Source organism: Opisthorchis viverrini (assembly GCF_000715545.1).
Source record: "Opisthorchis viverrini unplaced genomic scaffold opera_v5_137, whole genome shotgun sequence".
Taxonomy (NCBI): Eukaryota; Metazoa; Platyhelminthes; class Trematoda; order Opisthorchiida; family Opisthorchiidae; genus Opisthorchis; species Opisthorchis viverrini.
This window is the reverse complement of record NW_008751790.1, coordinates 1,208,241-1,231,449: the sequence shown is the minus strand read 5'-3', so window position 1 is coordinate 1,231,449 and position 23,209 is coordinate 1,208,241. Positions and strand designations below refer to the sequence as shown.

Here is a 23,209-nt window from a genome sequence, read left to right as displayed (position 1 = left end):
AAATGTTCGCTCGGTTGGCAACTTCAGACATATTATAAGAACTACCATAAACCTGTGGGTTTTTTGTGTGTCCGAATCGATTTCACAACCTAAGCCTCTTGTGCCAACGATTTTCTTTCCTCATCTGAAATTTCAACTCTTTTGGTAATCGGTCGGTTTCCATGTGCACGTGTTATCAACAAGGTTTTTGTATTTGATCGACCGTTAATTGCTTATTCTCTGACTGGCGTCTTCATCAGAACTGTTAAATCCGCTTTGCAGTAGCACAGGATCGTTCTGCTGCGCGATTGGTCCACCTGTAAAACCATATTCTCGTTTTCGAGTTGCCAGTGTCTAGTAAAATCACAAACTACAGCGCACGAAGAAGTTCAAGCGAATACCGAGTGCAAATGCCAGTTAATCCGAAAACTCTCTTTGCATAATACAAAAGTAAAGTCGATTTCTTGCATTTTCCCGTTAGACGTAGGGCTACTGAAGTTAGGCACCTTATGACTAACACTGAAGATACCCAAAAGATATCTGCGACAGGGAAGGTAAAAAGTGCAGCTGATGACTCGCCTTGTGGGATGAATACCTTCATAAGACAGTAGGACCGATCACCCCAGGCCGGTAGGTGAATGCAGGGTCAGAAGTGGCTATCATCAGAGTGCCGGAACTTCCCGTACAGCCACCACTTCCACCCTATTTGAAGTTATCCGATAGGTGATAGGACACCACGTCCAAAAGAAGGTAAGAAAGAGCAAAAATATGATTGTCGAAAATGTCACCAGCAAATATAAGTGGAACATTCAGTGGCGAATAAAATGACCTGAGAGAAGGAAACCGAGGCGAAAACCAAGATTGTAGGAAAACAGTCAGGACTGTTCAATGTCAGTTGTACTAAGTCTATACCCGGCGCAATGTAGATATGAGTGAAAAATCAGCTCATAATGAGATTCCGTCACAGTGTTCTTGCACATAGCCATCAACGCGATCGATTATCACGCCAGTAAGTCCGTATTTGGTAGCTTTGGCAAAGAATTCGTCCTCGGACACACCAGATCCATAAACAAAACACGCCAGACATTTTTCTGTCAAATCTGAGGCATTTTGCGATATCTCGTCCTCGGTTATGGGATGTTCTTTGGGGTCAGAACCAAAATGCGAACCCAGAGTGACCACTCCATCCAAACCCATTATCTGTGCCCAGGACGTTGCAACTGCCAAGCTGGTATGTCGCAGGTCCACGTGGAACATATCTGGCGGTTCTGTGGGCGATGGAACCCCACCACGAGTGATGAACATTACAGGCAAGTGCGACTGTTTGAGGCGAAGTACGGCACATACGTCAGCATTGAAGGAAGACAAGATAACAACCCGATCACCGGCGTTTTTCCAGATAGTCTGTGGATTAACAGGAAGATCAGAGCAGTGGATGCTACACAATGGAAGAAGCAATGATGGTAAATTATAAAGTTGGTGAATAAACGAAGTAGGAGTAGAATACATTTGTAGGAGTTAATTTCGATACGGTACAAGATGGCTAGATCGAGTAATCATAAGTCGACAACGGCGGCCAGCACCGAGCTGTTGACAAACACAAGCCAATGGTTTCAACTGTGAGTAGAAAACTGCTGACTTTTTCATGACGTGGTTTAGTGTTATACCTCAAAACTCTACAATATTGGACCGATCATTCTTTGGTCAAGGATACGATAAATGGAGCCAGCCTCGCTAGCGGGAAGATGGATAAAGCCCTTCTGTGGTACTGCCATCTACATAGCCCCCCCCCCTATATTGTCAGTCACCCAGAATCCATTGTGAACGGAAAGGGTCCTTTACACTTCTGATACCAAAAACGATATAAAACAACATTGAAATCATGCAGACTAAAGTAAAAACCTGTACTATTATCCTTTCCCCTCATTCATACATGGCAGCTTTCCTCGGAAAGGAATGATGTTGGCTGATCTCTTAAGACTGACTGCGACGGCTATAATCCTTCTAGAGGTAACTGCTTCTGGTCAATCATGTGGTCTGTTCAGAAGGGGACCGACTCCGTTAGCTTTCTCCGATATCATTATAGCGAGAGGGGATGGTAACTGCGATAAGGCACTCTACTCGACACCGGATAGTAGTGGTTCAGTCAAGGGGGCGAATACAAATAGATGATTTACATATTCATCATAAAATTTGCCCTCAGAGAGCTCTTTCATACTCCCGAAGTACTCGCCGAGGTTATCATACGCCAAGTGTTTATCGAGTCACTATTTGACATGGGCTTTCAACAACTGACCGACTGGTTGTTTTTGCTCTACTCGCAGGAGCCGCTCTGCGAGGTAAATAGTCTTCTGATACATCTACGAAGTATAACTAGATTGTCTAACTTAGGCAGGTTGTCTTCCACAAGCCATCTGAAACAGTCCAGAATGACTGACCGACGTTCCCACCAGACCCTGCAATATGGCAGACACAACGGCGACCAAACAATCAGTATCATTAAGACCACACCTCTGATCCACAGAGCACGAGAAATCACAACACGGTAGTGCAGTATACTTTCGAAGGAAACTGAAATCGACCGGCTCCAAGTGTATGGAAGCTACACTGACCTTGGGGATTCCAGAAGTAACTTCGACTTTCTCAGACAGTTAGAACATACGAAGCTCTCCAGTTAAATGAATCTGCACATGCGTGTGAGGTTTGAGCTTGATTCATCCAGGTTTACAGTAGCACTCTGCACTTTAAAAGTGGGAACTACATGTCTGCAAACCAATTTATCCCTTCCAAATGTTACGTTCAATCATATGGTAATACTATAGGAGGGACCAGTTATGACAAAACTGTTACAGCGTGTTGATCGGGACTGCGGTAAGAATGTGGAAATCACCCCAGGAATAAGACAGCATTCGACGGGTGGTGTCTTCCGGTAATTTTTGTACAGTTACTTTGTTACTCGACATAATTCTCGATTCTTTAATACACAGAATTATCTAGTGGAAACAGTAATGTGGGACATTTGGTAATTCATCAGTTTCTTGATTCTCACCCGCCACATTCTATTAACCGACCTTCATCGCAGAGCACATTCCGGTCCAGTGATCCGGGTAGTCCGTGGTTATCCCGTCCAGCTAATAGCAGGCGAAGAGTGTGCTCATATCATTCCGGCACATCTCACCACGCGCACGCGAGCATTGGGTTCAACCGGGTAGAGCTAAGCTTCATCATGGTGTGTGCAAGCCGTGATGAATGGCTCTTAGCCCCAACTTTAAACACAGTAAAAAAAAGCTCGCCTAATATAATTCTAATAGACAAGGGAAGCTGAAGCTAACAGCGGAGTGCGATTCAATCAGAAACTGCGAACAACTGGTGGACGAACGCTACACAAACTTTCAGTCGATGATGGCAAACAGGATTGGCAGATTTTTCTTGTCAAGTTCGACAAAACGCAGAAAAATTGGGGGAAGTAACACATATGATGTATGGATAAATTAGAGAACATGTTCATAAATAGCTTTGGGTGATTCGACATGCTCCAGCTTTACGAACATTCGTAACGTGGAACAGCATTTTTATAATTTTACTATTTAGTTCCTCAACGTAAGCTCAAAGATAAGTCTGACGAATTCAGACCCGGTGATTGTGGAAATAATTTCTTCAGACCACAAACCCCGAGCAGACGTAAGCAACTCGGAATGTATGGTCGTGTTTTTCGGTTACACAGTACGTGGAGATTTTGTCACAAAAATAAGTGGGATTGACTGACCCAAGAATATAGTGGTTCGAAGTCAGTTTGAGTGTTTATGCAACCGGGACCTTATTCCCCAGTCCCATGGACTTTCTAGCTTTATGATATTACCAAACAGAAAACACCTTTGGGAAAGCCGGGAAGCATGAAACTCGATATTAGGGGGAACCGGTGTATTATAGAGGCTGTGACACCCTTTAGGTGAACAGTATTTCGGACAGACAGTGACCGACAAATCAATCATTCATAGGGCATGAGAGAAATAACTTACGTCTAAAATTTTGTCACAGAACTTGTTTATTTTCGCAAAATAAGAATGAGGGCCCGCCAAATTCGGGGTGATTGGCACATCTTCATGGATCGCGCGTGTGATCTTTCCCAACAGCGTTTCCCTGGGGTATTTTAATTCAACATTAAATCCCAGTTGGGTGGAAGTTTGGCGGAACGCATCCGCCAATTCGGGCAGAGGATGTCCATGAACACCTTGTACATCCGGTAGTGGATCAGTCGAAGTGAGCGCTTTCGGATGTGTTATACACCCACTGCTCGAGTCTTCGATTGGACGAGCACTGGGGTCACGACCAAGGAGACCCCTTAGCTCGGAAAATGAGTAACGGACCACCAAATTAGTAGTTTGCTCGTCGACCGGTGGATCGGCTACGGGAAAAAGGAATAGCTCACCTATCATTGACGGCTAATCAGAAGACGGAAAAGCAGACAGCAGCAATAAAAGACAAGATAAATCACTGGTCGATTTTAGCAAGCTGTCTTCCTCAAGGGAGGGCCAATGTGTGTAATGTCCATCTAGAATAAAACCGCATGGAACGGAAATATATGGCACTTCAGAAATGAGAGGAATGAGCAGAGACACATGAACTCAATAACTGAAATTTTTCCCTCAGTTGCATAGGACGCAATTGAATATATACGGTTTTAATTGGTAAGAGTGTATACACTGTGCTTGTCGGAGTGAGAGTCCTAATTATCAACTGAAAAGACGAGTCTCACAGTACATGCGAGGGGTCATTAGGTGGCTTGCACCGCTCAGGATTGAAGAAATCGGTGAAAAAGGACTGAGTGATTGAGTGTGGTTTCTTTCATTGTTAAGAGAAAGAATGCAGTTTTCATTCTATCGCCAAAATACCAATTTCACGGAACGCTTGTGTCACTTTTGAAATGCAATGTAAATATCCAGTTTTACGCAGATCACCGTCTTCAGAAAGAGTTCTTTGAAGCATTGAAACATGTCTATAGACCCAAAACTCAATGTCTGCAACTTCTCCGAGACATCTGGACGTGTCAAAAAGCCACAAAATTAGGTGTAAGAAAGGCCGACTTCTCCACACCTTTTAACTGTCCATCGGGAAGCCAACAGATTCAAATGAATCAAATACCAGCCCATACAGAGCAGAACCATATGGACGATCCCATAATGTTGGAAGAACTACAAACGAGAATTTCACAAATATCAGACAGGTCTTTGACAATGAAGGACTATCCACCGAAATGTTCCAGTCTGATGGACAAGAAATACGACATATATTTTTATAAAGGAAACCACTCATATATTTCTTCAAGTAATCTGTCCGAGATGGAGAGGTGAGGATGTCCCACCGGGCTACAAAGATGCCACCATAACGTCTTCATGCAAATAGAAAGCAGGCGAAAAGTAGAAAATTACCGTGGAATGCGTCTGCTTTGTGGTGCTGGCAATATCCTGGCCTATATTTTGGCTAACCGGATGAAAGCGGATATTTTGATTGAATTCGCTTTAGCGTAGAAGGGACGAAGTAACGTTAACCTTACCTTCGAAATGACAAGAGTACAACAAAAGTGCCGTCAGTTACGTTTTGTCCGTTGATTTCACAAAGGCCTTTGGTTCCCTGAACAGAGGAGCGCTGTGGATCATCACTCGGAAAACTGGCTGCCCAAACTAATTTGTCAATCGTGGCAAGTGTTCCCATTCTGGTTGTGGGGACTACGCCTGCAGACATCAACATTAATACGAAACTGCGTTGTGGTGCCGATGCTATTCGGTTTGCATCGGACTGCAATATGCGCGGAAGCTTCTCGAAATTCAGATAGTGTGGCTATTCACTATTATCTGGAAGGTCATACGTTTAATTCAAAACCTTTTTTTTTCAAACTAATGCTGTGTGATTCAAAGGTCCGTACTTTGCTTCTGGCTAACGATTGTGTTCTATTGAAAAGTCCCAAAGTGCAATCACAGGGTTTGACGACAACACTTGCGCCTGTGGCATCCTGCTTTGACATAAATAATTCTAAAATGCTTGTTCGCTATCAATTCGCTCCCTGTGCGTGTCTCAAGTAGATTAGATCATTTGGACTGAGCTTTGAATTATTTGCATAGCAGAACAGAAGAACGCTATGTTTGGTGAGTGAGAAACGACCCGCTATTATATGGGGAAAATTTAACGGGAAACGCGAATCTCATCTTTGGATATACGATGAGTGCGTCGGAATGCCAGTCTTTTCCACCAGACCAAGTCCTCAAAGGTTGGGTTACTCACACCTAAGTCTGATTTTGATTGGGCAAACTACTGTGGTTGATCAACCCGGAAGCCCATAAAAAACACCAATCCACAAATGATCAGCAACTTTGTAACTGAAAACGGACAAGAACCTTCGTCTGTCAACCAGAACTGCTTACGTAAATGCGCCAGATTGAAGCTTCGGTTGCAATCCTTCACGCTGAAAGGGTCTGTGTGAAAGCGCACAGTAAAGTTGTGATGCAGCAACACAGCCTTGTAGTCTTTCGTAACTGTGGCGTCACACTCCACCATTGGCAACCCCAACTGTTCGGCCCGACGAAAGGCACAAATTGTGTTGTCCGGCCACAGTCGATCACTTTCATGGTGCACATGTTTCATGCCAGCACCAGCGTGACCAATCAGAATGGGAGTTTGGAGTGGCCACAACCCATCTGGTCCTCCATTGTTAACAGCGTTTGCCTGATGAAATCTCACTGGACTAACTCGAACGGATCGAGGTGGAGCGGTTTTGCAGGCCGGTGGGTTGTACGCATGTGCGAATAGGTAATACACTGAGGAGGACATAACAAACGTGAAAATAGTAGTCTGTTGAAAACAAGAAACAAGAAATACTGGTCTGTGAGGCCTCAGAATATATGCATAAAAAAATCGTTCGCACATAACGTGGACGGTGGAAAGGATTCATTAAAAAGTGATATTCCGTTTCAGAAATAGTACGAGTCAGGGCTCTTACTGTATCTAGAGGGTGGATTGCGAAAACTAATTACGTATCAACTAAGCCATAGATATCTGATAGAACTGAAGATGAAAGATAATAGTTCATCTGTAAGACCCTTTCGATGCCTAGCCGTCACGCCACCCGAAGGAAGCACGAGGGTTGGGATGCTGCCAGGTTGCCCAAGCCTAGACAGAGGAAATCGAGAGGCAGATGTCGGGTCCGAACCACGGACCTTTCGGTCAGTAAATTCGCGGTCTAACCACTGAGATAAATATCAACACGCATTTCCCGGATGAATTGGACTTATCGTGCTACGACGCTCATTGATGTTCCACATGCACAAATGACGCTATAAAACCTATGTAGCAATGCCACAGAGGGGGGTTGCAACGGCATCAAGAACGAGATATATTGAAAACGCTTATTGTGCAACAACAGACTTGCACACCATATTGCAACTACGTCTCTCGTCGTCCTTCTCCACAAGGGACGGCACTGAGTAGGATCTTCTTGCAGAAGGCTTCAAAGATGGGACTTTTGAGATACAGCGAGAGCTGTATAAGGTCAAATTATAAGAAACTCTCTCCCGACCATAGACCCGGAGCCACATCCGAAGCGTTTGAGCCAATTCTTTAACGCCTGCTCAAGTAATTTGAGAAACTCTTACGACAGACAACCAGAGCTTGTCTTTTCGAGTCCTTGTCAGGCTTGATTTGTTTGGTTGGGAAAAGGGACAAACTGGAAGCAGACGAACCATAACAAGAGGATGCGAAGAAACTTGCGATTACTAGTCATCGTTTAATGACTCAGACCCTTTTGATACGACTCGGAAAACTCCATCGCTCATTGAGGAAATGAAGGGACAGAGGATCGAAGCCAGTGAGTACAACAGTCGATATGCTCTTGTCGTGATTAGTTTGGTTATGAAACGGGTAGAGGGTCGAAATACAATTGAATCACCCATCTTGAGTGGGGGGAATGGAGAAGCCAACGATGGACACGAACCCATTAGGAATTCTAGCCCTGAACATTACATTCTTCCCCTGGAGATTTGGCATCATTATTAGGCAACCAGCAAATATTCACGTATGACTCACAATAAAGTGAATCCAACTCCGATCCAGTTGCGTCCTCGATAGATACGCAAGCCACTCCTTGATCATCTTCCGTTGAACACTTTAGAGGGACCTTCGCGGACCCAAATATCGAGTTGGATTCATTCGTACATTTCAGCTCAACAGTCTAGTTTGACAGAAATCGAGTGGAGTAAATGCGGAACATACATACAACGAGGGCATCTCGGGCATCTCCAATGTGTGCAAAAAGCCACTGGCACCACTCTCCGATATTGGAATCCACGTGTCTAGAGCACATACGCCCGACTTCCGCCAAGACAGTGTCGAATTGGTGTTGCAGTTCTGGAAAAGGGAAGAGCAGCGGAAATAAAGTGGAAGAAAAAACATATCAGTGTGATTACTTCACCAACCTCGGCACCTCGCTGAGTAAACTGAGATCAGTACCAAAAATAAACATTTCACACGTACAAGTATGCAAAAATGATGATAATATACGCATCGCTTAGATATTACCGACCGAATGACAGCCGAAGAAACATTCACTACTAGGCTTATGTTATTCTACTGAGGTGAACTGCATGCATCCTATAAGTTTATTCACTCATTGCCTGAGTGCTTTATGACGATGGGCTTAATAAAGTAATGCCATCAAAAGCAGTACATGCTTCGGGTGCGGCAAACAACCGTAATGCATAAAATCGTAAAACTTTATTGTCATTGCTTAGGTATTCACTCGTGTAAATACCAAACCATGCTAGAGAAACCGTCGTTCAGGTGGTCGCAGTTCTTTCTTCATAATGGGGAATGAACGTGTTGAACCGGCATTCAGCTGGAAGGAGGAAACCGGCACACATACATTGGTAGCTTCCCAGCGTCAATCACCCTGGACTTATTTTGTGAACAAAATTGGTGTGCCTTGATGCCTCAGAAACTTCCAACTGTGTGTCACCTCCGTCGTGTTTCGCGCCCACCAAAAATCACGTTCCTCTGTTCTGTAGTGCAAATAATTCAAAACTTAGTTCGGACGATTTAAACTACTTGAGACATGCTCAGGAGCGAGGAATTTTGGAGACCGCCGCAACACGGTTTGAAGGTTGAAGGTTTTCATTATTCATCCATCGCCGCTGCCGCACGAATCCGGCCACTCTGAGTTGTGTAGATGAACAACACTTGGCGGATGTTATGTCGTAAGTTGTTTGCTAAAAAACTTCAAGGGGGTCGTTACTCGGTGGGACAGTCAAGCAGAACAAAGCCCGTAATCGGTTGACGTTCTCGACTGTGAATTCGTATGTGTTAGTGATTAGCCGCATTTGAATAGCAGTGGTGTACAGCCTCAAAAGAACAAAACACACTGCAAATGGAAGACTTGAGTTTTCAGTCATGACTAGAATACCAAAGAGAAATTTACAACTGCTGTATCCCAATTATAGCAAGTCAGCGGTTCGGATCCTGTCAGTTCTGACTAGAGTTTGAACTCGCTAGTATTGAACCCCTTAATGGATTATATTTTCAGGTGGCTTATTAGTATGCTTGCGAGTTGACCGTGTTTCTGACGAACTGTGTAGCTCCATCTGTGAATCAAGATGCCTCAGTGGTTAGGACGCGAAATTACTGACCGCATGGACCATGGTTTGAACCCCCTCTAACTATGCACTTCGACTGCTCCTATATAGGCTTGAGCCACCTGGCATTATCTCAGCTCTTGTGCTTCCACCGGGTGGCATGGCAGCTAGACACCGAAAGGGTATTACAGCTGAACGATTATCATTATAATTTATCACTATTACTATCACTATTATTATTTGGCGATGAACTCATAAGGTTTTATGAACTATAAACTCCTTAGATGAGCCTGACGATAAGTTGTGAGATTTCTGAGCGAGAAACATACCGGGTGGCTGGCAGCTAGACACCGAAAGGGTATTACAGCTGAACGATTATCATTATAATTTATCACTATTACTATCACTATTATTATTTGGCGATGAACTCATAAGGTTTTATGAACTATAAACTCCTTAGATGAGCCTGACGATAAGTTGTGAGATTTCTGAGCGAGAAACATGTGGTTCATATCCAGTCATGATATGCATATCGTCTAGGTAACCTGGCAACGCTTTCGCCCACGCTTTGTTTGGCCTATCTGCTGAACGAATGCTTCAGGCAAATTATTTGTGGTTACCGCGGAGAGTACAAGAGTTTTAAATCTAGATTTCGTTCATCAAGCGAAGGGCAAACGACCGAGAAACACAGATCAAATATTCCAGCCCAGTTGAGAACCACCAGCAGTTTGAATCCCGAAGGTTTAGGAGTATTTGAACCCAAAGTCTTCCTGGTAAAGGTTCGAACGCTACTGCTCACGTCCACGTGGCTGAGTGGCATTATGATTAGCTCGTGCTTGCATAGGCGTTTTGAATTAAGTAGGGTCTTCAAACTACCACACGGAATTTCTCCAGTTTGAACCCCAAAATGTTCATGCGAATCTCAGTGCCGAAACAGTTGTATTGTAAGACCCAGATTCGATAAAATCGTTTCGTTTTGGATTGCTCTACATAGCATAAAAGAACTCCACTATATTTCTGAATTTCTCAGCATGATCTAGCTTTGCTGCATCCCTGTGAGATCACAAACGCGTCAAACACTACAAGCATTGGGTGATGTTGCTATCACAGGCAGTCAAGTGACAAGGGCTGATTTCTGAAGTTTCGCTTTCAGCTGCCTCTCATTGTTCTGTGACCTGGCTTTTGCACATTCCTGCCTATCCTACCCAGGCATAATACATCAAAAACAGCTATTGCTTATTGGTTCGTCACAGATCTTCATGTGAAATTTGTGATCATGGAATGTCTTCCAATGGATTGCACAATAGACGAATCAGTTGAGTTCATCCGCACTGAAGCATTTGACGTGTGCATGAAAACATACGGTGAACCAGGATATCCGGATAGATCTGCAGATCTGGACAGTCTATGATCTGTCAAAACTACTGTATGTTTGGGATAGAAGCCCCGAGTACAGTAGATTCTTCAGTCTATAGTTTCCCGTTTTATCAAATAGATCCGGTTTGTGGAGGTGGTTAAGGATAACGTAATCGCAGTCTTATCTTTAGTTTGCTGTTCATTTGTCTTGTCAAGGATGCTTCAATGCATAAGTGTGTCAAGTTAATTCTCTCTTTCGTTTAACGTAGAGATCGCGTCAGTCAGACAGCTCAGAGGCAGAGTTTCGTGTTTCAAGCTATTGTGAGTCACACACGATTTATACCTCTATGTGGTGGCCTTCTGGAATATTTTCAGCAAGCTCCGAGAATTCAAGACTGACAGCTAATTAATCGCTAATGGAATAGAGGTTTGCTTTTGAGAGTTAATCGATCTGGAGTGAAAGTTTTAGGACCTCTCAGTTGATTTTGGTAGGTACTTCTGACCTGTAGGATGTCTTCGAGAATGGAATATTTACTGGAAAAGCAGGGCAAATAAACTCTATCCCCTTATACACTTCACTTTGCAGGATCCTCAGATTGAAACGGTCTACCCCATCGCTGCCTCTAGTACAGGCTTCAGAAGCATGACATAAAGTATTGGGAACAAACAAGATATTTACCGGAGTAAGACAAAAGCTAATAACACTTACAAACATACTGAAGGATTCACCCAAGCCAGCCTCGTTCCCATCAATGACAATTGACTGAACACGGACATTCTTGAAAAACGATAATTTCGATTTGACGATATAAACCAGCAGCGATCTCGACATTGGCATAGAAACAAACAGTTGGGTTGAAATCTCAGCGCACTACTTTCCGCGCTAGGAGCTGGAAACCGAAGAAATATATACGAAAGACCATACGAAATGGAAACAAAAATAGCCCAGAAACCGACAGAAGTGTACGCATCCAAATCCCTTTCCCACTCACTTCTATTCTTTTCTTCACAAGAAGGCCTTCAAATAAACCAGGTTGTACGGCAGTGAAGTACTAGTGTTGAACACTGATGTCATGCTGCCAACGACGATGAACCGACAAAGGAGTACCACGAAAATGACTCCGCCCAGAGGTCAAAGCATACTCCACGACCGATAAGTCTACCCCTGGCTTTCTGATTGTTCTTGTTAGACTTGTGCAGTCAGGTCAGCAGTCAGTCTCAGTCCTGATGCTTCTCCCAAGTGGCATGGCAGTTATGCCCTAAAACAGCACCACAGCTGAAGGATTAAACTAAGTATAAACCACGCAGACGACTAGAGCAGTAGCTGCCAACTAGAAACGTGGTTAGATGAGGGTTGTAATAGTGTTTGGTTTATTGGTTTGGTTATCCGGCCAAGGGAGAAGAGACTGGACTTCGTTATGAAGAGACTGGTCGTATAGCGGTGTGACGAGATGTGTAACTACGCAACCCATTGAGCTATACTTGTGATACTCATATGGACTATCATATCAGGTCCGTCAATGATTAGAGGTTTTACTAAGTCTCCTGGTCCTCTAGGCCGGCGACTGAAACATGTGTGGCGACCTGCCCCTCAAGAAGGCAGGCTGCTCCGACGGTCTTAAGCCAACCATCGCCACTATGTGATTAAGTCTTCGAGTCAGACTTTGGTTGAAGACGCTAATCGTCCTCTGTCTAGGCCTGGGCGTTCTGGCAGTATCCCATCCCACTTATGACAACGAACCGCATCCTTAGCGGCTTCCTCTCGCTTCCATTGGCAAACCTCTGCCGCGCCAGAAGGCGACGCTACTGGGTGCTCTTGTACTAAGCCACCAAGCTGAAGAGTATCTGGTTCAACAGTCACCCAATGATACTCGCTTTTGTGCGGGACGGCTGTGGTTAGAACACGCATTTACTAACCGGAAGGTCCGTGGTTCAAACCCGACCTCTGCCTACTGACTCTCCCTGTCTAGGCTTGGACAACCTGGCAGTATCCCAGCCCTCGTGCTTCCTTCAGGTGGCATGGCAGTTAAGCACCGAAAGGGTGCTACAGCTGGACGATTCCACTTTTTTCGCCCCTATGTAGTTCATTTGGCAACATCCGTGAGACCATCCCACTAAAGCGCCGAAAACCGCTACCTGTCCACCCAATCTGCTTACGCCCCGAAGGCCTTTAGCTCTGAAAAACTCAAAGACAGCTTCTAAGACGTTTTAAATGCCTTTTTTGCGGCGGGTCAGGAGCTCAGACACTGGTGAATGCTTTTTTCGCCCCTATGTAGTTCGTTTGGCAACATCTGTGAGACCATCCCATTAACGCGCCGAAAACCGCTACCTGTCCACCCAATCTGCTTACGCCCCGAAGGCCTTTAGCTCTGAAAAACTCAAAGACAGCTTCTAAGACGTTTTAAATGCCTTTTTTGCGGCGGGTCAGGAGCTCAGACACTGGTGAATGCTGCGGAAAGGAACGCGCATGAATGCATGCGAACTAACCTACACAGATACACTGCACTCCCATAAATCATAGGTGGCGTGGGTCAATTACAGATTGTCGCACGTTCTGGAATATTTACGTCGATCTGAATGATGATTATGTTGGTTGTTGCTTCCCGTTGCGGTTTTCAGAAGCGCGTAAAATGCACAGACTTTGTCTATTCATTGAGCTCTCGGGCTCTGGTGTGAAACAAAACCACCTATTCAAGCTCTTTTCGGACGATACATCTCATAGTAACTCTTACTGTGAGGTACTGTCCGTCACCCAGTAAGATGCTGAGCGCTGCACCCGTGGAAGGAAACGAGCAACTAGATCTAAGAGCTAAAACCTCAAGCAACATTCTAAAGTTGCTCGAATCTCGAACACACGCCCCTCCTGGTGGGGACTATAATACCACTATATGAACTGTCAGACGTCAGGTGAACAAGAAAACCTGTGGGAATTCAGGAAGCTGAAGAGGTGGAGGAGACGAGAAACTCTGTAAATGTGCGTAAGCTAGCCCAGCTGATACGATCGACAGGTCCAAAGAGGTCTCCGGTGAGCGAAACAATCGCTAATAACAAGGACTCGCCTATCTCTGAAAAAGACCAGCTGAACCGTTGGGTTAAATTATTTGAAAAGCAAACCAACTGACCATGTGCAGTTGCTCAGCCAGACTCAAAAATGGCAACACATTCATGAAGAGTGAACTTTATTTCCCCGGTGGCTTCGGAAATAAACGAAAGTCTGCTTTTCCTTCAAGCGTTAACGGGCTGCTGATCCTGACGAACTCCCACCAGCGATCTTCAAAGATGGTGGTGAAATCCTTAGTCAGTGCTTGTCTAAAGTATTTGCCTCCGTCTCGAAGATGTAGACCGCCTCAACAAAAAACGGAGTGAGACTAGAGTTATACCTATTCCCCCGACCTAAAGCTGCCACTTTGACGTAGTGGTCGGGCTTGAATGCTGAAAGGATCCCGCATGTTGCGTCGACGGGAACTTCTCTCCACAAGATATAGTCATGCAAGGAAGGCCAGAGGGGAGCAATCAGACCAAGGTTAGCGAGACCTCGTACTACGAGGCACTACGGGCTAGAGATAGCTGAGTGGTGGGCGTCAGCTAACGGACCGGAAAGTTCACTGTTCGAACCCAACCTCACATGCCTTAGGCTTGGGGCAACTTGACACTATCTTCACCATCGTGTATCCTTCCGTTTGCATGGCAGCTAGGCACCGAAAGGGCACTAGATGAACCGTCGGTCAACCCATCGGTCTGGGGGTATGGTCACATTATCCTCTGCAATAGGAGTGTGAGGGTATTAAGGCGTTTCACCAAAGCGACCAGATCGTCCATGTTTATAATAATATAATAATAATAGTCCAGCTGTAACACCCTTTCGGTGCCTAGCTGCCATGACACTGGAAGGGGGCACGAAGGCTTGAATAATGCTAGGGGAGCTCGAGATGCAGAGGTCGGGTTCGAACCACAGAACTTCCGGTCAGTAAATTAGCGCTTTAGCCGCTGACCAATCTCAGTGCCTAAGTCGGTGGTCTGAGCTCCTTGACGGTCGATTCAGAATCGACGCTCACCGCACAGACAACAAAGAGCGACTCCTCCAGTTGTGTGCTGATCATCAACTTCTGTGACCAGTACGAGCATTTCGCATAAATAGGTGCATCGTGTAACCTGGCAGCAACCAACTGCAAAGCATCCGTGGACCCAGTTAGTTCACGTGGTCATCAGCCATCGACGGAGAGCCACAAGTGGAGACTGTCGTTTCATTTAGGCATATAACTTGATTCCGATCACGCCCTGGTGCGTGCACGCCTGACAGTCCTTTTTCCTTCAGGCCCTCGCAAGTCAGCAAGAAGCATGCCAATCCACCATCGAAGAACTACCACAGTTCAGCAGCGTCGATGTGAGCAAGCTCAAAAATTCTATGTAGTGAACCAATACTGTACTGGTAGGAGAACATGGACAAAATGTGAAAGGAGCTACAGTAGCAGCATTCTGTGCTGCCTGTTCGACTTTTCCGATAAATTTAAATGAATACTCAATATTATCGAGATCAATAGTCCTGATTGATGCACGGAAATTCATGCCAGCGAGTAACGAGTACAAAAGCGCACATACACCCATCAAACGCCAAATAGTGAAGAGCCTTAGAAAACGACAGCTCTGGTGGACATCGAAAACTCGGGAGATGGAGAAGGCTTTTGCTACTGGAAGCAACCGTGCCCTGAAAAAACTGATCGACTGGCCTTAGGAAAGCAATGGCCAGCGGGTGATTACTTGATCCACAAAACCATCGACTTGGATGACTGTCCAAACCATTCGAAGAGCAGTTTAGCTGACCTTCTGCAACAGCTATGGAGATAGCGCACATCGGCGAATGGAATGCAAACCCTAATTGCTCACTGGAAGAAATAGAGTATGAAATATCGGTAGCGAAACGTGAGAAGCCACCAGGACCGAACAGTCTGCATCCACCCCTCTTCAAAGAAGGAGGAGAGTCCCTGAGGACCGATCCAACAAGGCTCAATCGAGTGATGTGGAGTGAGGAATAAAGGCCTGTAGAATAGGACACGTCGGTAGTTATTCCTGTCCTCAAAAACGGTATGTGGATGCTGCGTGAAAACCACCCTGACATCAGCCTGGTGGCCGTGGCATTCAAGGTGCTCTCTGATCTTATCNGGCATTCAAGGTGCTCTCTGATATTATTTTTCGAACGTAGGGAAAGAGGAATTCATGAAAACAGAGCTAGTTCCCGTCCGACAAGAGGATGGGATCGAAATCTAGCAGATGAGCCGATTGGAGCAGTAGGTAAATTTGTCTACCTGACCACCTCTGAGTTCAGGTGGTCAAGTCAAGAACGATATCCTCATCCAAATTGGGAATGTTAGGGCCGCTTTCATGGACCTGGTCACCAGTGGCGTAGGCGTGACAACAGCCTATCCGTTAAGCATCGAATTTACCATGCTGCGCCGCTGCGCTCCATATTATATGGGCCATAAACCTGGCCGGTGAACACTTGGACGCCTTCCGAGCATTCCCGAATAGGTTGGGAACATCAGATCAGTAATGGCTTTCGGAAGAACTAACTCGCCCACTATAGGTAAAGTGATCACACCCCATAGGTTGCGCTGGCTTGGCCTATGACGATTATGTGAAGACGGTGACGGACTGCTGTAACCAACAGAGATCCGCACTCGAGAACCTTAGTCTCGAAAAAAGACTCACCAGTAAGGAAGAGCAAAATTTGCTCCGGACGAGGGCGGTGCTGATATTTGGAGCGCACCTTTGACCTTGAACTCAGGCTGTCCAATCACGGAGTCACGGATTCACGGATTGAGGTATTTCGGCGGGGGTATTTCTTTTGGTCTTGCTCAAACACGCCAGAACGCTCGAGCGTCCCGGATCGTGCTTATTGAGTACTCGCGCCACCACTTAACAGCCTGATTGCACACTTGCTGCGATTATGGTGAAGTCTGAGGGTCTCAGAAAGTTTCTGGGATTATTTTCTGGAGTCTAACAGTCCTGACAATTTGGGAAATAACAAGCACGACGTTGATTCTTCGAACGAATTCACCAAACTGCTCGGATGTGATTTGAGTGTCATTGTCAGAGACAGTAGTTTCTGGGCTATCGAATACTGAAACCAATGCCTCGTACTAAACTCACCAGCGGCGACTGGGTGGCTTTGCCGGATATTTTGTGCGGCAAAATCGACACCGATTAGCGACCATGGCTCTTCTGGCAGTGATCAGCGCTGTGGAGACTCTGTTGGCCGTAAACTGGAAACAGCTCCAATATACATGCTGCATATTTTCATCCATACCGGGACAATCAACAATTTTTGAGTGAGGGCCTTCATGTGGCTTATCCCTGGATGCCCAATGTGAAAGTGTGCTAGGCGCCGACAGCAAACTGTGGTGGGAACTGTGATTCGGAGATAGCAACTTCGCGGCGTAAGCGATTACCTTTTGAGTACGGTCAGATAGTGCGCCCGCTATAACTGCTCCAAATCAACGGTTCTGTATATCGGTTGTGAGAATGATAGACACTCAAGGGTTGAAGAGCGTACGTGGAACTTCCGACTGCATCGGCTGATTCACTGCCCTTAATGCGGGTTGACGTCCGTTTGACCAGCCGCACCCACGCCCCTTTTCGAAAACTGATTGAACGGTCCACGCTAGTGGCGCATGATTGGCAGAAAGGCGCAGTTGTGGCCAATCAACACCCCCAATATACTTGAATTCGAAAACATTCAGTTTAGGCGGTATTTGCACAAATGCATAAAAACTTGACGGGTCGTACAGACTGCGACGTGCCTGCATAGTGAAAACAAGTAACCCACGATTTCTTTCCCATAGTCGTTTATCCGTTGAACGGAGTCCGAACAGGACTGAAGGTCTTCGCCAGTGACCCGCACGCCGACAATATCGTAAAGTAGTGCAGCAACTCCGGTACATCGAATGGCATCGTATCCATAATCTGACGAAAGATTGCTCACACAGTTTCTATTCCAAACGTCATTCGGGTACACAGAAATAGGCCAAGGTGTGTCAATTATCAGAATATCTCTGGATTACTCTGCTGCTTTAAATTGCAGGTGGGCTTCTGAGTGATTCAACGTTGTAAAATACGTACTGTTGTTAAGCTTGAGAAAAATATAATCAGGCCATGGAGACTGATGAGTGTTCAAAGCCCTATTTATACTGGTAGGAAACTCGGCACAGAGGCGCACGCCACCACTGGATTTTCTGACAACCACGATGGGCGCAATCCTTTAGAAGCACTTCACCGGATTCAGGAATCCTGGATTTAACGGTCTTATTTTGAATGGCGTCTTAGGTCGTTGCTGAAGAAGCTATCATATATCTACAGTAGTATAAGAGTCGCGGCGTCAACTTGGCTACCGGTGCAAGGCACTCTCTATCTGTTAAAAGATGGAGACAATCGATCAGTCTATATCCGGGAGGGTCACAATGGTCTAATAGCGTCATTTTACACTCACATTTAACAAGAAAATAAAGCTCAACTCTTGATTCATTTCTGGAAATATTCATTGTTGGTCTGAAGATCGACTGTCCAGTATTCCTCTAGGTGCGGCGAGAAATAATCTTGATATTGGAGGCCGTACGGAGCTGAGACACTATTTAGGGAATTTCTTACGTTTTGTTCAACAGCCTCGCTCTGACATCGGTTTCCGAATTTCACTGAAAGCCGCATGTAAAACGAAGACGCACAGGCTGTTTTTCCGCCCTGGCATATAGGCTTTATTTTCGCCTGACTATAGGAATGCGTGTTGCGGTTTTCTTATTACATGTCAGAACATTCTTCGTTGTTGTCGTTGGTGACTGACATCGTGTGCGTCCATACAACAACTGGTTTTTATGACCCAGGCACACGCCGGTATCCCTTCTACAACATCGTAGGTGTTGATATTTTCAATTATTTTTCTTAGTCTGACCCAGCTGACGCTAGATAAATAAGTTCCTTTCTCCGAATCACCCTATGCAAGACGAGCAATGCCTCAGCTTGTTTCTAGGTCTGAAGCGATCAGAACAACCAGCAACCATACATAACACGTGTCAAAGCCTAAACCTCAGCCAACAAAATACACGTTGAATACATAGTGCATGCGACGACAACATTCTGGAAGTTCTGACATCGTCTGGAGTAAGCATTGAGAATTGGCATTGGGTGGATCCAGAATCGCGGGGAGCAATTGTGTCCAGGATTTCAGGCAACCAAAGCACACCTTGACCAGGTGAATGGCCTGATTTTATGGCCATCGTGTATGGGATAGGCTTCGCATTACTAGAAGCGCCTTTCTGCGATCGTTAAAACCGTATCAAGGAGGCATCCCTCCCGACACCGCGTCATCACAGACCGGCACTATCAGCAATCTAAACTAGCGTACTGCTGGAGTTCGCGTGTAAGTGCTCGTGCAAACAGATTATGTCCTGGCAAAGGCAGACGGTATCATACCTACAAGTTGGGAATAAACATTATTATTATTTATGTTAATTGGTGTTATTGGTTTGTGGGTGATCCCTGGCCGCAAAATGCTCTTTTCTGGAAAACTTTTTCGTGTGCATTATAAATATTCACATAAAAATGTTGCATTTTTTGCATGTGTTCAAACGAAAAACACTTTAGTCTTCATTCATTTTTTCGCAACTATTCTTGAATAGAATAATCTCTTAATTATTGGAGTTCAGTTGGTTTTGAAAATTCTGTTCTGTGGCTTTCGAATTAGCTTGAGATATTTTTGTTGACGGATCGGGGGTCATCTGCTTTTCATCCTTCACGAAATTTGAGTGTGCGTTAGAGGAATACATGAACGATAACAGTGTCATATTTGTGCGTGGCCAGTATTCGGGGCGCTAAACATTTTTGCGTCACAAGCGGGTGTACTACAAGTGCAGCAGGCTTTCTGCAAGACGAATAAAAAGTTGCGGAACCTGGATAAATTGAGTTTATTTACTGTCAACTTACAACATACGAAGCACTGGCTGTCCAGTGCGCCTTTGTCTACGGAGGCATGAGAACTATATCCCGGTCCTCAATTCTCATCTTGAACAAAACCATAAGGTGCCAAAATTTCTGAACAATTGAATTTCGGTATATCGACGACTAGCCAAAGATGAGTTATGCATATGCAGGACTCCGCTTAAGCATCGAACGCAATCGTGTAAAGTGCTAGATGCTGCAACCGATAGATTCTGCAAGGTATTTACCACCAAGGACACATGCAGCCACTGACGGTCGTGCTGGTCATCTCTGTTGAGCACGTGAGGTTTGTTGGATTACACTGTGTCACATGAGACTTCATTGATCCGCGAAAAAACTCAGGAGATCGGACGCGTGCTTACGCTGCGGTCAGGGGTTGTTAAAGCCATATTTTTTCCTCCAGATGACCGCAGACAGCTCTGTATTGACGCTTCCCGGATGTAATAAAGGTCGACGGAACGGGTAAGTTTTATGAAGCAACTCATATATGCTCTGTAGAACCAAGCACTACCCCCTCCTGCTTCCGGGTGAACTTAGTACCAGACGTCCGGTTAGGTAAACCTTCGTGGAAAGTGGACAGTTCCTTCTTGTTTGTAAAGCGTTCGGCTAGTTCGAGGAAATGATGAGAGAACCGTATTTCTAGGAGGCTTTTGTGATGGACAAAGTGGCGGAACAAATGTCTGTGGCAAAATCAATGTTTGCTGTGATGTCATGTTGTGCAATTTCCACATTAGAAAAGCTACCAGCATATATACCAGTGAAAGGAAGAAGAAAGTTGTGGAACCTGGATAAATTGAGTTTATTTACTGTCAACTTACAACATACGAAGCACTGGCTGTCCAGTGCGCCTTTGTCTACGGAGGCATGAGAACTATATCCGTAAAAAGTTGTGGAACCTGGATAAATTAAGTTGAGCTTATTTACTGTCAAATTACAGCATACGAAGCACTGGCTGTCCAGTGCGTTTTTGTCTACGGAGGCATGAGAACTATATCCCGGTCCTCACTCCTCATCTTGAACACAACCATAAGGTGCCAAACTTTCTGAACAATTGAATTTCGGTGTATCGACGAGTAGCCAAAGATGAGTTATGCATATGCAGGACTCTGCTTAAGCATCGAACGCAATCGTGTAAAGTGTTAGATTTTGCAACCGATAGATTCTGCAAGGTATTTACCACCAAGGACACATGCAGCCACTGACGGTCGTGCTGGTCATCTCTGTTGAGCACGTGAGGTTTGTTGGATTACACTGTGTCACATGAGACTTCATTGATCCGCGAAAAAACTCAGGAGATCGGACGCGTGCTTACGCTGCGGTCAGGGGTTGTTAAAGCCATATTTTTTCCTCCAGATGACCGCAGACAGCTCTGTATTGACGCTTCCCGGATGTAATAAAGGTCGACGGAACGGGTAAGTTTTATGAAGCAACTCATATATGCTCTGTAGAACCGGGCACTACCTCCTCCTGCTTCCGGGTGAACTTAGTACTAGACGTCCGGTTAGGTAAACCTTCGTGGAAAGTGGACAGTTCCTTCTTGTTTGTAAAGCGTTCGGCTAGTTCGAGGAAATGATGAGAGAACCGTATTTCTAGGAGGCTTTTGTGATGGACGAAGTGGCGGAACAAATGTCTGTGGCAAAATCAATGTTTGCTGTGATGTCATGTTGTGCAATTTCCACATTAGAAAAGCTACCAGCATATATACCAGTGAAAGGAAGAAGACCTTCGCTGCGGAGTTATTTATAAGAAAATGCCAGCTGACTTGTTACAGACTATCACACAGGGAAGCAAAACTCCGACGTGCATCCTATTTGCAAAAGTTGAACATCCATCTTCTCTTGAACGCGTCCTCCCGAACTGTCCAGGTTATGCATTAAATGTTCTCCGAACCCAAGTAAATGCTACAAAGCTACTTCACAAATTCCGCAGCTGATCTTTCTTTTCAAGAGACGGAAAGCAAATCTACCAGAACAAACATACTACTCGCATGTCTCCCCCATCGTTATTATCACCGTTCACCATTACATGTGTAATAACATATAACAAGATTGGCGTGTTCGATAACTCTATTCCGCTGCTTTATGACTGCGCCGATGCCGCGATCACTAGCGTCCGCTGCAATAGTGAACATCTCTCCGACCCTGGGCAGTTTGAGAGTCAGTTGCTGATTCAACACCTGCGCTTGGACACGCTCAAAAGTCCCATGTGCTTCTCCGGTCCATTCGACCTTCCGATTTTGCCCGAGCAAGTCGTACAGTGGCGCAGCGCTTGTGCTGAAATCCTTAACAAACCGGCTATGGTTTGCTTTTCGTTCAAGAAACCGCCGTATAAAACGCTTTGAATTGGGAACAACGCAGTCCTCGATCTTTGCCAATTTTTATGAAAGTGGGCTACTTTTCCGTGACCCAATTTATGCCACAACTGTGTCACCGAAATTCACGGGGGCTGGGTCTTGACTTCATTTATCGGCAGACCAGCCTCCCGGATCCGCTTCAGTACAGCCTTCAAGTGAACTGCGTGCTCTGGTTCCTAGTAGCTGTTCACACTGACGTCGTCTCCGTACACGGCGACATTCTGGAGTCCCTTCTTGAAATGAAGCATCAAGCGCCGGGATGTGAATGGAGCCTCAGACAAACCAAACCGCATTCGTCTTAATTGCTATTGGGTGCAACAACCGTAAACGCCATTTTCTCCCGGTCCTCCGCCGTGATAGGTAGCTGCCAGTATCCAAAAGGCAACTCAAACATAGCGAAATATCGGGAATGATGGGAGGAATCGAAAGTCTCCGCAACCGAAGGCAAGGCTACAACCCGATTTACGGTCAGTTCATTTAAGCGCCAGCAATCCACGCAAAACTTGTACTTTCCGTTCGCCTTTCTTACAAACACAACTGGAGAATTGTATGCACCACTGGCTTCTTTGATCATGTCATTCTTCAAAATCCCTTGAATCGGTGTATGGACCTCCTCCCATAGATGGAGCGGCGACGGACGAGGGCCATAAAGTCGAAAGCGTTCTGACGACAGAGGAATTTCGTTTTCAATTCACGGGCAGAAGCTAAACGAATCCTCATCGTCCACGAACAGTTTTGGAATACTCCTCGAACGCAGACCGTACTGACGGTACGTTAGAAATGGAAGTTTTCGGACACGCAACTCAATTGTGGCAGTACCTGGATAACCTTCAAGCCCGATTGAGCCATAACTTGTCACCAGCTTTCACTGCTTTAGGTCAATCACGGAATCTGTGACCTTGAGAAAACTCACCCCACA

At 45.4% G+C, this 23,209-nt stretch overlaps 1 protein-coding gene across 1 annotated transcript in view; it reads right to left on the bottom strand.

Moving 5' to 3' along the window:
- Nucleotides 1–650: 650 nt before the first annotated feature.
- The window catches only part of T265_14041 (hypothetical protein), a gene marked incomplete at both ends in the record, with an annotated part of 23,525 nt that continues 966 nt past the window's right edge, over nt 651–23,209 (bottom strand). The window contains 3 exons of the mRNA XM_009171749.1: nt 651–1,383; nt 3,999–4,384; nt 6,399–6,791. Of these exons, the coding sequence (XP_009170013.1) occupies nt 925–1,383; nt 3,999–4,384; nt 6,399–6,791 (1,238 nt within the window). The remainder of the gene's footprint in view (nt 1,384–3,998; nt 4,385–6,398; nt 6,792–23,209) is intronic.